This window comes from Zeugodacus cucurbitae, chromosome 5 (assembly GCF_028554725.1).
Source record: "Zeugodacus cucurbitae isolate PBARC_wt_2022May chromosome 5, idZeuCucr1.2, whole genome shotgun sequence".
NCBI classification, from domain to species: Eukaryota; Metazoa; Arthropoda; class Insecta; order Diptera; family Tephritidae; genus Zeugodacus; species Zeugodacus cucurbitae.
Window position 1 is genome coordinate 43331433 of NC_071670.1, and position 14575 is coordinate 43346007.

At 36.0% G+C, this 14575-nt stretch overlaps 3 protein-coding genes and 1 long non-coding RNA gene across 4 annotated transcripts in view; 2 read left to right on the plus strand and 2 right to left on the minus strand.

Annotated features, from left to right (window-relative positions):
• The window catches only part of LOC114804422 (uncharacterized), an 84138-nt gene that overhangs the window by 4692 nt on the left and 64871 nt on the right, over positions 1-14575 (plus strand). The window lies entirely within an intron of this gene.
• Positions 2069-3878, plus strand: LOC105216009 (leukocyte receptor cluster member 8 homolog). The gene is made up of 3 exons (XM_011190255.3): positions 2069-3079; positions 3146-3318; positions 3397-3878. Exons 1-3 carry the CDS (start codon positions 2250-2252, stop codon positions 3441-3443), a joined length of 1050 nt encoding a protein of 349 aa, XP_011188557.2. The 5' UTR covers positions 2069-2249; the 3' UTR covers positions 3444-3878.
• LOC105216008 (uncharacterized) lies at positions 5383-7218 on the minus strand. The gene is made up of 2 exons (XM_011190254.3): positions 6568-7218; positions 5383-5507 (listed from the first exon to the last, which is right to left on the minus strand). The coding sequence occupies exons 1-2, from the start codon at positions 7055-7057 to the stop codon at positions 5401-5403; spliced, it is 597 nt and encodes a 198-aa protein (XP_011188556.2). The 5' UTR covers positions 7058-7218; the 3' UTR covers positions 5383-5400.
• LOC105216007 (uncharacterized) lies at positions 10525-13068 on the minus strand. Its single transcript, XM_011190253.3, has 3 exons — positions 12472-13068; positions 11716-11882; positions 10525-11627 (listed from the first exon to the last, which is right to left on the minus strand). The coding sequence occupies exons 1-3, from the start codon at positions 12834-12836 to the stop codon at positions 10663-10665; spliced, it is 1497 nt and encodes a 498-aa protein (XP_011188555.2). The 5' UTR covers positions 12837-13068; the 3' UTR covers positions 10525-10662.

Consider the following 14575-nt stretch of genomic DNA (forward strand, 5'->3'; position numbering starts at 1 on the left):
ATTTATGTTTTTTGAAACTGTTCCCAAATTGAACGCACAAATTGATATTGAAAAAAAGGCTGAACGTTATTGTTAACTAACATTGAGAAAATGGAACTTTAATACTACATAAGGTGCTGCCGCCGTGGTAAAATATGGATAACTTCAAAGTGAGTGTGAATTCCATTATTATAATTTTTATTAAATTTATTCAATTCTATTACTTTCCATAAATTATATATTATATTTTGAAACTTTTCCCAAATTGAATGCACAAATTGCATGATATTGGAAAAAAGGCTGAAAATTTGATTTGAAATTTTTATTTTTTTTTAAATATGGATACATACAATAACTTTTGAACTATATTTTAGATAATAAGAATATTTTAAACTAGTTCTAGGTTTTTTTTGGAAACCTTTCTCACTAAATTTTTAACAAAACTTATTTTTGAAAAAAATATAAAATATTTTCCCAGATTTATAATGGAACTATAACTTTTAAATAGTCCAACTTTTAGTAGTAGTTGTTGTCTTGGTGCAGTGGTGTCTTCTTAGGGGAAGTATTGTTGTGCCGTAAATATTATCTTTCGTAAGGCTTTTTCTTTCACTTTACTCTTCCTTCGCTTCAGTTAGTTTCTGCAAGAAAAATTTGAGACACATTTCATTCACTTGTGTTGGTCGAAGGATCAGTCAGCCAGTCATTTCAAAAATATTGCAAAGTGAGTGCTTTGATAGCCATCGGACAGCCAGTACTAATTTGGTGCAGCTGTCAGCATGCATTAATACTGATTCATTCGATTTCTATTTATGGCCGGTAAATGCTTTAAAAATGTTGCTACTTTGGTGTTAAGACTTCAATTTAAGTGATTGATACGATCGTGTAATTAATTTGGTAATAAACTGTCATGATTGCATTAACCATGAAGTGCATTTGGTATTTGAGCTTTTAAGGGACTCCAAAGATTTATAAGTAATATTTTTCGTAACGCTTTTTTTAAGTGAAAATACATACATACATATATTATATAATAATCTGATTAATACAATTATTCTTACTTATGAATATATACTTATAAATTGAAATGAATATGAAGAGTGGTTCATGAGTACAAAAAATAAGAATTTTGGATTTCTATTATACATATATGTAAGAAATAATGTGAAGTAGGGTTGCCATCAACAATTCGAGTGGATATATTTAACAAATATGAAATTACCATTTAAAGTTTATATAAAAATCTAATAGTTTTTCAAAAAATATGTAGTTTTGAAGATGAGTCTTCCTTCCTAAATATTTTTTCATTGACTCATATTTCAATCCAATTTGTTCGTTTTGCGGTCAATGCAAGCTACATAAATTTGTGGAATTTTGCGGCTTTCACTTATCCAAATAAAATCGGCCTCACAAGTCGATTTGTCATCGGCGATCGACGATCGACAAGCTCTAACGGTAACATTGAATGTCATTTTACGAGCCTCCACAAAACTTAAATATAAATACAACGCCTATAGTATACACAAAGTATTCGAAACCCTTTTGACACATTTTAATTAGTCGAATCTGAACTGGTAACTGATTTCATCAAACAAACAAAGCAACCGAAACAAAACAAAAAAAATACAGCAAAAAATCGCCAAAAATACGCATGCCTTCAACAGTAAATTTTATGATGGCAAGAATATCGCAAGAGATTAAAGAAACAATTCAAATAAATACAATGTACGCAAGTGTGTGTGTGTCGTCGCGAAAGAAGAGTGAAAAGGGTCGTTTAGGAAACGCCGCCCGCTCCCGATACTGTGTGTGTGTGCGAAATGTGCCAAACCGGCTGACGGAAATCGACTTATTTAATTTAAGTAATTTTTGTTGATTTTGGGGTAGCAAATGCAGCGCAGCACCGCAAATACAAATCATTGCAGATGCGCATGTAAATGCTCAACGGGCCTGTGTCTACTTAAATACTAAAAGATATGCAATGTACGTGGATCGTAAACAAAATCTGCAAATTAATATTTTTTTTCTTTTTTTTGGAAGTATGTGGGTATGCAGACGCGTATGCAGGCGCTTTGCAAAGGTGCTGTCTGTCGATGGTTAGATATGTGGGTATATAAAGATGTCTTAAGAACTTCGTAGTGAGTGTTGTGTATAAAGCCGAACGCGCCAAGTAAACGCAGAACTTTCCGAAGACAACAGTTACACAGAACGCACGTGAACGACACTTGGTGTTCAGAAAATTCTAACGTGGCAAAAACAGAAAAGTTGTTATAAAAATGATTTTGCAATTTTTGATATTAACGGTTGTGCTGAGTGCGGGTATACAGGCTATACCCAACTTGGAGCAGCAACCCATACGCCCAACCACATTTCAGGAACAAGTAGCCTATTGGGCCACACATCATTCTCCAGTTCATACCGTACAAGGTGTTATGGCAGGATCAGCAGTTGAACAGCAACAACATGACGCGGTGACACAGTCTAATAGCGCACAACAAACAGCATTTGATACACATGCAGCTGTAGTTGGCAATACTGGTGTACATTCACCTCATATACTCCCTTCCCCGGAGCCAGCTGGAGTACAACACGTTCATGATGATGACATTAAAATGGAAAACTATGATGGCTACTACGAATATCAACCATACTATGAAGATCAAGTCACGGTTTTTCCATTCCACGATGAGGAGGACACCAGTGAGGAACAAGAAGTTTGGCCACCCGTCGGCATATTTCCACCACCACCGCCGCCGCCAATTAGACCAACATATTATCCACCATATTATCCAACCACGGCGAGACCACCAACACGTCCCAGCACAGTACGTCCACGCCCACCGCACTATCCTACACTCTATCCTCAGAAGCCACCGCATTATCCACAATACCCGATAAGTATTTTGCCACAGCTGCCACATTATCCACGTCCCACAACTGCACGGCCCACTACTACCACTAAACGACCCACTACCACTAAACGGCCAACAACACAACGTCCGATATATACCACGACGCCTGTCTACCAGAAACCCGGTAGTGGTGATGATGTTGTTGTGCTGGAAAATTACCAAATCCTTTCCGATAAGGGTATTAAAGAATACAAGTAAGTGCTTGCTTTCTGCTTTCATCCATCTTTCTTTATTTAAATATTACAATCTTACCGCCAAAGACTGCGTCTGAGCAATGGCTTGTCCGATTACAAGAAGATAACAAAGAAGCATATTGGTAAGGATACAATTTATGTACAGTCCGGTTACTACTCGGTGCCGGTCGATCCCAAGAAGAATAAATTCAACATAATTCATTATATTGCCGATGAGAAGGGTTATCGCATTGTCGGTGGTGAGTGTTTCTTCATGCAGAATTGAATTTCTTCTTTATCATTGATTATTTAATTCATCGTCGTCGTTTTATTTCCAGTACAACCTTGCTCAAGTGTGTATCAATGTAAAGGTTTGGAGGAGTGACGTTGTCGTTGAATCAGTATTATAGATCGAACCAATTTTGCGAGAAATTATACCTAATATTATATACATATGTACCGTTGTAATGAATATATAAAATTCTTTTAAAACAAATAATTGTGTACATTAATTCTTAATGTGAGGGGAAATTAGTTTTTAATTTTAGTTAAGTTCTAGGCTGGTTAACTACCGTGTCTACCAAAAATATGTTCCTCAGGGCGATTTTAATTATTTCAGTCGACAATCAAGTGAAATACATAACTAAAGCTAGTTTATGTCGCGATATTAGATGAGTTGATCTAATATGCCTCTGAATCGTTGGCTATCATCACTCGACAACTTTTTACAATATACTAATTTCGTAGTATAGGGCTGGGATCGGTTCTTTACTAGTACTAATCGTACAATGCGGATATTCTTCATTCAGGGATAATATAAATAATGTAAGACTTGGAAGATGTAGCCGATAGCTTAAATCACGTCAAGTCCTTTACAACCGACCTTACCAATGAACAAGATGCCTTTATCTCCTTTTTTCTATCATCAAAAGTTATACAGTTTTTTCATATCTTTGACTGAAAGAAAGGTAATATTTTTGAAGATTTACCAGTTTTGATGATAGATAGGTGGATCTTTCCAGAATTTACATGAGTTTGACTGGTTCTTTAAACCATATATACGATTATTTTAAGAAAAAAGTCACTTACTTTTCCACTACTTTTGGTTTTTAATCCCTTTGGATTACATGTTTGGTTCAATAAAAATAAAGAATAACAAGTAAGGAAGGGCTAAGTTCTGGTGTAACCGAACATTTTATACTCTCACAATATATTTATTGTCCACTCTCACAATATATTTATTGTATATATTTATTGTCCATTGTCCATGGAGTTTGAAAATTAATATTAGATATATGGGAGCTAGGGTAAGTTATACCCCGATTTGTAAGACATATTATTAGAAGAAACATATTCCCTCTGAATTTCTTCAAAATATCTGAAAGACTTACCTATATTTTCGGTAAAAAGTTTATTAGAAGCACTGAGGTCCACATGTTCGATATATGGGTCCTTGAATACTTATGAGCCGATTTCAGCGATTTTTAGAAGGGCGATGCCACTTTATAAATGCAGTATTTACGCAAAGTTCTGTTCCGATATGTTCACTAGTGCTTACTTTATATATTGTAAAGTAAACGATTCAGATCGACTTCAAAGTTCTGGTATATAGGAAGTAGGCATGGTTCTGAACCGATTTGGTCCAATTTCATAATATATCATTGGGAAGCTAGGTAGATATTATGAATTGAATTTCATTGAAATTGGTAGAGCGGTTTCTAAGATATGGTGACCCATAAGTGGGCGGAACCACGCCCATTTAAAATTTTGTTTACCAATTTAAGTGCAGCTCTTGTGTGCCATCGTACCATGAAATTTTAGGTTTCTGGTGGGTTTCCTTATTGAATTAAAACATTTTTAGTAGTATTCAACATGGCCTTTGTATGGGAGGACTATATACGGAAGTGCCTGAAGGAAACTACAAAATAAATAAATAAAGAAGGCTCGCTTTTTCTATGTTTATTGAAACGAAAACCTAACATACAACTGTTATACAATAAATTAATATCAGCTCTAAAAGCTTAATTTTTTTTATGAAAATAAAAACAACAACAGTTGTTTGATAACACTGACAGAAGTCATGTAACACTTTATGGTGAATTGATAACGCTGCCATCGGTTGCTTAATTAGCATATGTAGATCTTAATTGAAATTGAATTATGTGTTGCAATCCGAAACGGTGTCGGATTAAAAATTTATTACGCTTTGAAGTACATGTGTACATACTATATTTTACACATTTGCATTTGTAGTGATTTCGTTTTTATTTAAATTTAAGTAAATACTGTTGCTTTGTAGTTTTTTGTTTTACATTTTAAGTTAGTTTTTGTGAAACTTCACATTACTGGCGTCCTTTGTTCAGCCTGTCTGTGTTGTAATCGACACTCTCATTGACCTGTGGCACTTCAATCGAACGCGGCAAATTTGGGTAGACTTGTGGGGTGATGGCTGAAAAACATTTTTGAAATAAGAAGCAACATTTATTAATAAAAAACTTTTAGGTTTTAGATCTAATATTGGTAATTTGAACTTGGAATTGGAAATGTATCATAAAATTTCAAAAAGTTAGGAATATTAATCTAAGAGTGATATTTGATACTAAAAAATGAGAAAAAAAATTAGTTTATCGATTTGTACAATCGAAAAAATGAAACTAGTCCACAACTAGTTCCATTCGGACCACTTATGTTCAGGTCTTATAGATATTTTATTTATTTTTTTTATTAAAATAATTGATTTTTTTTATTGAATTAATTTGAAATAATATTAAAAAAATATACTTCGATATTCTTACTTTTGAACTGGTCCATAACTAGGTTTTTATGGACTAGTTACTTTTGCACAATGATTTTATTTTTGTACTAATTTGAAATATTTAAAATATACAAATTTAGATATAGCCACTTTCAAACTGGTCCACTACTAGTTCTATATGGACTAGTTACTTTTGAACGCATTCTTCTAAATGTTTAAAAGTGGTGCATAAATTAAAAATTTTTGAATTTGCAAACATTATTTTATTTACCCAATTCTAGTTACTTTTCAACTGGTTTTGAACTAGTTTTTGTTGGACTAGTCATATTTAAACACATTGTATTCAAGATTTTTAATTTAACTCAAAATATTTAAGTTGTTAGTTATATTTTTATAAACACTCGCATATAGTTACTTTCGAAGTGGTTTCTAACTAGTTTCTGTTTGGTGTAATCCAAGTTACTGTTGATCTAGTTTACTTTTTGGTTCGAAAATATAATTTATATTGTTGTAGTAATCAGGTGAACTCACTTCGCTTAATTCGTAATTATTCATAAACACAAGTTAATTTTTTAATTCAATATACATACACTGGTGCATGTACCGTAACCGGCTTCAATAAATTAAATGCCTTAAATGCCCAAAAAATTGTCTACATTAAATTTTGCGTCTACACGCTTTGCGCTTACTTACTCACTGCTGCCTGCTGCCTTTCATATACTTAATATAATAATATATTAGCAAGTGTACTCACATTGATTTTGCCTGTAGCCATTTTGATCGGCATTGTAGAAAACAGTAATGTAACGGCCATCAGTTTGACGATAAGAGTAATAGCCGACCACAACTAGTGTCTTGATTTTGTCGAAGCTAAGGAAATAGCCGCGTTCATAGCGTGCCGTGCCATCGGTCAATTCGTATCTGAACTCATAACTGCCATCCGGGAAGCGGTGATGGAAACGCTCCAAAACGTCTTTTTCCTTAACAACATCCTGTTGTTGTTGCTGTTGTGGCTGCTGTTGTTGTTGTGGTTGGTAGTTTTGCTGATTGGCAACGTTTAAGCGAGTATGCTGCGCATATTGATTTTGATTATTTGCGTAAAAAGTTGAAGTGGCGGCATCATTTTGTTGATAGTTGCCGGAGTATTGATTGTTTGGACGCGCTGAATTATTGCTGACAGCCGCTTGTGTGCAAGCCACAGCGATAGTGTAGAAGACGATGAATGCGGAGAGTGTGCGAGACATTTTTTTTGCGATTTTCTTTGAACTTTTGAAAAATTTATCCTGATTTCGAAAATTTTAATGCTTAAAATGTACTGCGTCACACCTGTTTGACGGTCGGTTGGACGTTGTGTGGGCGTATATGTTGCGGTTTTGTTGCTCGAAGACAGTTTAATGTAAACACCGGCTATGCGAGCGCTTTTATAGTACTTAGCTGCTGGCGCTGAAGCACTTTACGAGGCGATGTGTGTGTGTGTCGGTGTTTGTGTGCGCCTCTAAATAAAGATGTCAAAAATTGGAGACGCTTCATCAGCTAAACGACGCGATGGACGATCGACCGGCATGCTGTGTGTTTGTTGCTGTTGTGGTTGCTACGACGAGCGCGGCGGCGGCATGCGTAATCACAGCCGGCATCTGCGCGAATCTGCTTTGAAAGCATTTCAATTTGTTTGCGCACGCACAATTCAGATTCATCTGTTGTTGTTGTTTTTGTTGTTACCAGCTTGATTGCCACACAAGTTCTAAGTTTCGGTTTCTAATTTGCAACGGCACTCAAAGAAATCTACGTGCACAATTGCGTGTACTTCCCGCTTTGATTGCGAAAAGGCAGATAAAAAAGTGCGGCCACCTCGTCTGAGAGTATGATCGCATTGCAGATTGGTTGATAAGCGATTTTATATTTACTTTTTTACTATTTTTATATATTATTTAAGTTTTTATTTATTTTTTCCTTTTTTTATATTTTTTTCACATTTTTTATTTATTTTTTTTTTTTGTTTTAGTTTTTTTTTTCTCTCATGCCCGCTTCAATTGAATGTGGCACTGTGTAATTACACATTCGTTCACCCGTTTTTTTGTCCTCTGCTGTGAATATTCATCTCTCCACTCTTTCGTTGTTATCTGATCTTCAGCGCGTCTTCTACGCGTCGGCTCAATGCGGGGCACACATCGTGATAGTGTAGCAGCAATTGCCTCTATATCTATAACATAAATATAAGCGAGAACGTGCTGCAGGCCTTAAATGCTTTTCAAAAAGTTCAACATACTGCCAAACAAACACACACACAGTCATATATATCCATATATACCAAAGGCTTATAGTACGCATTTCTGCTTCTCTAAAAATATAGTCCCATATAACTCACCAGCACTTACATTCGTTATGGAATTTTGGGCGTTGCTAAAAATCCAACGAAAATATGTCACACAAAAATTAAAATGGTTGTCATAAAAATGTATACTTTTACCGTTAACACATTAGCGGGTTCTTATTTTTGTTTGAATAAAAGTGAATGCAAAAAGTATAATAAATAATATTGTTAGCAGGTTCTTTCTCCCACTTGGTAAGTGCAAATTTATAATTTCATGTTTAGGTGTCATTCCGTTGCGGTTAATTATGGGGTTGTTCACCTTTTCATATTTTATTAGACGCTACAATTTTAGACGGGTTTGGCTAAGAATTTGGAGTTATTAAATCATATTGCTAATGTTCTTTATAAATATATATGTGTGGTATATATGTATACTTTGTTGAACTTATTTCTTTGAAATTATGGAAAATAATTATTTAATATTTATGCGAAAATTAAAATGTATAAATAGTATTACTTAGTAGACATACTAAAAAACTCGCAAATGTTATAGAATTTGCTTTTTAAAATTTGATTTTATTGTTTCAATTATTTTCCTTTCACTTCAAAATTGACCTCATTATCGGCAGGTACTTATTAGGTTAGGTTAATGTGTAGATCTCCGCAACTGCAGAGGCAGCTTCGACTGTCCTTTGTGATACCCAAATACAACTGACGGATCGACAAGACCCTTATGATTCGACAAAGTCTCAATTACAAAGTTTCTTGAAGTGAAGACAGAAATTAGTTTGAATTAAATAAATATTTTTTTTACATGAAAAAAAAAAATATTGAAAATAGGGCTTTTTAACCCGACAAAACCCATGTAACCCCTTAAAACAGGAACCTCATCATTGAAGCGCCGCTAAATGCATTTCCAATAACCATTATCTCGAAAAATACTGCATATGCAGAAGCAAATCGAAACCAAACTCATGCAGTTTTGTCGTCGTTTTTATTGATTTATGACATGGTTCTTCGTTTTGAAGAAACATTCGGAGAGTTTTTTGTTATTAAAAGATGGTCATTACGACCTCCAAATGTTCCAATAACATTATCTATCTTTTCAAGAGAGTTGATGAATATTATTACATGACCATTTACAATATAGTAGCCATAACTTAGGCATGTGGTGGCTTAAAGACCTCCAACCTTTCCTCAGGATCGTTATCTCGTTGGTTGATTTTGGTCAATCGTCAATTTTCGCAAAGCTTTCGCATAACAAATGTTCCTTTGCTATTCTTAGAGTTTCGAATGTCATGAAAAACTTCACACTCATTCCAAGTCAGAGTTTGATTTTGAACAATTTTTTAAATTCAAAGTTTTTGTAACTCAAAATTCTATATCTCACAAACAAATTATCAGATTACTGTGAATTTTATGGTTAGGTCGGATTATGAAACAAATGGATTCCGTTCTAAGAGCATATCCTCAAAGAAACGATACACACTTTTCAGGTTAAATGGTATGTACTTGTAGTTTGGCTATTGTCTTTTAGGGTCGATAACTAAAATATATTTTTTTTGTTTTTGTCGGAAACTAGATTGAACTCAGGTCCTGTGGGATAGCTAGATGCTATCCTAGTAATAATTCGTCTGTTCGAATGATGGATGTAAACAATTTTATACTTTAAAATTAAGGTTTAGTCACTGAGTTCTAAGCTTTTTTTTTATGGAATAGAAACGAAATAATTGTCGAGAATTCACTTTATCTCCAAACACATGATGAATGCGGTCAAAAACGAAGAATAGTTACTAAAGAGCTTCCTTTGATTACTAAATAATATAATTAAATTCTATATTAATACAAAAGCACTTTCTTAACTCTCCCTTGATCTATATAACAACCACCCCAATTTTCAAAATCACTTTATGAGTATACTGGCACAAATATTTTCATTTAAATTTATAACTTGTCCATAAATATCAAAGATAGTCTAGATACATAAATACAAGGTTAGCTTAGATCTCCGCATCTACAGAGAATCTCACTTAGACAACATAGACTGTCCTTTGTGGTACCTCATGATTAGGCAAAGCGCTTGGACACTTTTATAAAATTCTTGAGTCGACTAATGTCCAATCCAGTCACTTCGCTGGATTCGCCGAAGGTGTGCCTAACCTTAGGTGTGTTTTAATCTTAATGCTAGACCTTGCAGGAGAAAGCGCTTGGTTGATTTTCTCTAAGCAATTTTGGCAATTTGCGTCTGTCTTGAATCCTAATCTCCCCACATATGTGACTATTGGACAGTGATCAGTAAGCACTCCAATGATTGCGGCGAGATGAGCCTTCCTAAGCGATACATACAAACGACTATATAAGAATTCATCCTTAACACTTCAAAATTTATAAACTCAAAAGTACAGCATAAAGAACGTATTTTTTATTTTCGAATTTAAAAAAAAGAAGATAAATTAATCGAAATTCATAGTTTCATAAGCCATATCCACATATCTTTAACGTCTTAATCATCTTTTTACTCAATCATACTTGGTTTATTTAAAAACTATAATGCCATGATTGAATCGGGACTGCTGTGGGTGAAGCAACGGTTGGATGAACTCCTGCTGAAGAACCCTGTGAAGCTGATTGATATTGATGAGAGGAGTGCACTTGGTTGGATGGGCGTACTGTGGGACGAAAATGGGGAACAACTGTTGAGGGTGCTCCTGTAGAGGTTTGATGCACCGATGGGACATGAACTGGAGGTGGTGGATAAGCGCCTACGGAAGAGTGAACTGCGGAAGCGACAGGGACTTCTGACTGTACTCCCGCCTGTAAATGACCACCTAAGGACGAATGAACACCCGATGAGGCATGAACGGCTGATTGGATGGGAATATTGTAATGAGCTCCCGCTTGGGAATGACTTCCACCAGCATAATGACCACCCGACGCAGAATGAACTGCCGATTGATTGGGAACTGCTAGATGTACTCCAGATTGGGTGTGAATTCCTGACGAATGATGAACGCTAGGTGATGACGACGACGATGGAACACCGACTTGCGAGTGCCATACTTGAACTGACACAGGCTTACTTCCTACGGAATGGAGACCTCCAGAAGAAGAAGAAACAACCGATGCAGCATGAACTCCTGCCGAATGGTGACCTCCAGTGGATGAGTGAGCTGCAGATGCTACATGACCGCCTGCTGATGAATGAGCTGCTGATGAGGAATGTACGGAAGAATGTTGCGTTTGTGACTGATGACCGTGTAAGTGTTGACCATGACCCACAATAGCTTGATGTGCTGATACATGAGGAACCGGTGTTGGTTTCAATTGAAGGAACGGATTACTGGTTGACGGAACAAAAGGTCTTGGAGTTGTGGTGGAGGCGTGTACATGTGGTTTAGGTGGACGTTGTGTTACTGGTTCATTTGCGGCATAAACCGTTTGCGGTACATATTCAGGCACTTCAATACTACGCGGAAGATGCGGTTGAGTTCGGCTGTATGTAGCTGTAGGGGAATAAAGTTAAAGATGAAATTTTAAATGGTCTTAAAACCAAACAGAGGCCTAGTACTTTTACTGGCTTTGAAAACTTACTTGAATCCTGTCTAAAACCATTTTGATCAGCAGTATAGAAGACGGTTAAGTATTTATCATGCGACAGTGGGTAGGAGTAATATCCTTTGCGTGCCAACACCATACTTTTCCCCGCAGGCAACCAGTAGGCGCGTTCATAACGAGCTTCACCGTTACTCAGCAGATATCTGTTACAAGAAGGACATAAATTTAGACTGTTTTTGGTATTTGGGAATGGTTTTAAAATAGGATACATGAGAGAGAACATGACAAGAATGAGAATCAACTAGAAGGGACGTTCTTAGTTTCAAAACGAGGGTCTTAATAATTGGCTGGGCTCGTTAAAGTTGACTTGAGTCTGCAATAAGACCGTCACACTTCCGACTACCAAAAATATGTATATATTCTCACAAATTTATAATGAGTTTAGCAAGCTGCAACTCAGTTGTCTTAGTGAAGAGAGAGAGAAGAGTGCTACGTTCCTCTATACTGTTTCTCCTATAAATTTTGCAAATCTTTATAATTACTAATGTATAAAGCCTCTCATTTGTGGTAGATAACGACAATAAACAGATTCAAGTCAATTAGTCATACCCAATATACTAAGTGAACTCACACAGGCATTGCATGTCGACTTGTGGTGTTCCACCTCCTGCCAACTGCACTAAAATAAGCTACTTATTCATCTCATGCCGACATAATCCACCCACAATTAACATTAATTTAATATATGTATGTATGCATGTACTCCAGTCAGTTGCAATTTAATTATCTTACCTGTACTCAAAGTGTCCGTCCAAGGAGCGATGATCATATTGGTCGATTATTCGTGGTTTGGTTACGGCTGCCGGATGGTAAACACGCTCTACCTCCTTCTCTTCTGCAACAGAGCCGACGCTGGGCGCTACAATGCCGCCCACACCACCTGCCACACCCACACCTGCACCAGCTCCCACGTTGGCTTGTACGCCCGCAGCCACAAGCATTTCAGCAACATTGTCGCTGACCAATGGCACTTTTGTGAGTTGCGTTTGTTGTTGCAGTTGTTGCTGGTATTGTTGTTGTGGTACCTGAGCGGCGCACAGCAGCATGAAACAGGAAGCATACAGGAATATGCTCGTGATTACCACAAATTGCGCCATTATAGTAATTTTTATTGATTCCCCTTTTTTGTTGCACGGAGAAAAACTTTTTACACACTCTTCTTGTTTTTTTTCGACTCTCGATATTGTTGAACGACTATTTTGGCGAGTTGCGAATTGTGTGCTTGTGAATATCGATTTTCACATTCGTCGCGTTTTATTGGTTTAACACAATTAACAACTTTAGCGTTGCAATGATGTTGCCACAATGCCGCCGTAGGGATACAGAACTTTGGTTTTTATACCCGAAAATATAATTTGTTAATGCATTCTTCTTCCGCTGAATTGGCTCACGCACAATTGATTGAGGAGGGGTGCAGGGGGGTTGCAGAAGTATGTCCAAGCGCAGGGATTCCGCTTTGTCATCTGAGTTGTTATTGTTGTTAACTTTTTCGTTTCCCATTAAACATACATATTTTTGCCATTGCAGTTGCATTGGCCGCATTTTATTGGCCGTAACTGTATGTGTGTATAGGTAGTCAGGCAGTCAGTTAGTCGTAGGCAGGTCGGTTGACAGAAACATATATGAGCAATAATAAGAATTCCATGAATTTTGTAGGTCGAGTGTCTTATACTAAGGAGTGTTGGAAATTCTTAACCGCATATGCGTGTCCATACATTTGCATGTGTGTCTGCATGTAAGAGCTTTCATATTTTCAAGAAAAAAGCACACATTTCGCACAAAACTACATTTAATCTCTTCGTATGTGTGTGCTGTAAAATGTTTGTTTAATTTGCGCTTGTAAGCGCAGGAAGTGTCGGTATGCGTGGGTTTTTTACGCGTATTTACTCATGATTTTGTTTTGTATTTGTATTTTGTTGTTATTAGTTTACGTGCGCGCATATTTTGCGAAAAGTAGGTTATATCCAACTACAAATATGCAGATGTTATTAGTGGTCGTTGACCAGTGACGCGTAAATGTGTGGTATTTAAATTTATCGGCGCTTACTTTCTTGCATGCTGTATGTGAACCCTGTAGGAAATATGTTAGGTTGTTTGTAATAAAATTTTATTCGAAGCGCCAAAACTTAGCGAGTGGTAAATCGAACAGACAATTGGCATAAATGTCGAATCAACTGGTATAATCGTTTAAAAAAAGTGGTAATAAATGATGTTTCTTGACGATTTTATTTTAAAAAACTTTCGTTTTCGGCAAACTCTTTAGAGTTTCCAAGCAATCTCACTAAATAAAAGCATGTCGATAGAATATTTAATTTGAAAATCCTTAAGAAAAGTATAGATTTGAAGTTGAGATTAAGTAATGCTTTTGAGTCGTTAAATGATAGATAGTTTCGATCCGTTACTTTGTTGGGGAGCCTTTGGAAGAAAAATGTTCGTGATGTTGTGAATGAAAAGAGGCACACCTTAATTTGTTCTTATTAGTCACAATCTTGTCTGCATCATTTTGTTGTACTCCTCAGATCCAATTGATCGACTGAGATTCTGTTTTATCATACTCAAACTTTACACTTAAGAAGTTGTTTGAATGTTTTAATTGAGGTACCGAGATTTTAGTTCATTTATTGAGGACACTTGACTATAGAGATATGAAAAATGTGTCTTAAGGGGTTATATATGGTGAGGTATGGGAAAATTGGTCAATTTTTGATTTTCTGTAGAGGTATGTAGCCAAAAAACTAATAATTGCTAAAGTTATAACATATTACGAAAAACGCGTTTTTTTCAAAGAGGCATGTTGTGACTACGATTCCAGTCCATCAGCTCAACTGAAAGCAAA

What these genes read in the sequence shown, in the direction of transcription:
- LOC105216009 (XM_011190255.3), top strand. Translation starts at nt 2,250, where the DNA reads ATGATTTTGCAATTTTTGATATTAACGGTTGTGCTGAGTGCGGGTATA. An exon ending in AAGGGTATTAAAGAATACAA is followed by an intron (nt 3,080 to 3,145) that starts GTAAGTGCTTGC and finishes TTACCGCCAAAG; the next exon opens with ACTGCGTCTGAGCAATGGCT. An exon ending in GGGTTATCGCATTGTCGGTG is followed by an intron (nt 3,319 to 3,396) that starts GTGAGTGTTTCT and finishes TTTTATTTCCAG; the next exon opens with TACAACCTTGCTCAAGTGTG.
- LOC105216008 (XM_011190254.3), bottom strand. Translation starts at nt 7,057, where the DNA reads ATGTCTCGCACACTCTCCGCATTCATCGTCTTCTACACTATCGCTGTG. An exon ending in TGGCTACAGGCAAAATCAAT is followed by an intron (nt 5,508 to 6,567) that starts GTGAGTACACTT and finishes AATGTTTTTCAG; the next exon opens with CCATCACCCCACAAGTCTAC.
- LOC105216007 (XM_011190253.3), bottom strand. Translation starts at nt 12,836, where the DNA reads ATGGCGCAATTTGTGGTAATCACGAGCATATTCCTGTATGCTTCCTGT. An exon ending in GACGGACACTTTGAGTACAG is followed by an intron (nt 11,883 to 12,471) that starts GTAAGATAATTA and finishes TTCTTGTAACAG; the next exon opens with ATATCTGCTGAGTAACGGTG. An exon ending in TGGTTTTAGACAGGATTCAA is followed by an intron (nt 11,628 to 11,715) that starts GTAAGTTTTCAA and finishes ATTCCCCTACAG; the next exon opens with CTACATACAGCCGAACTCAA.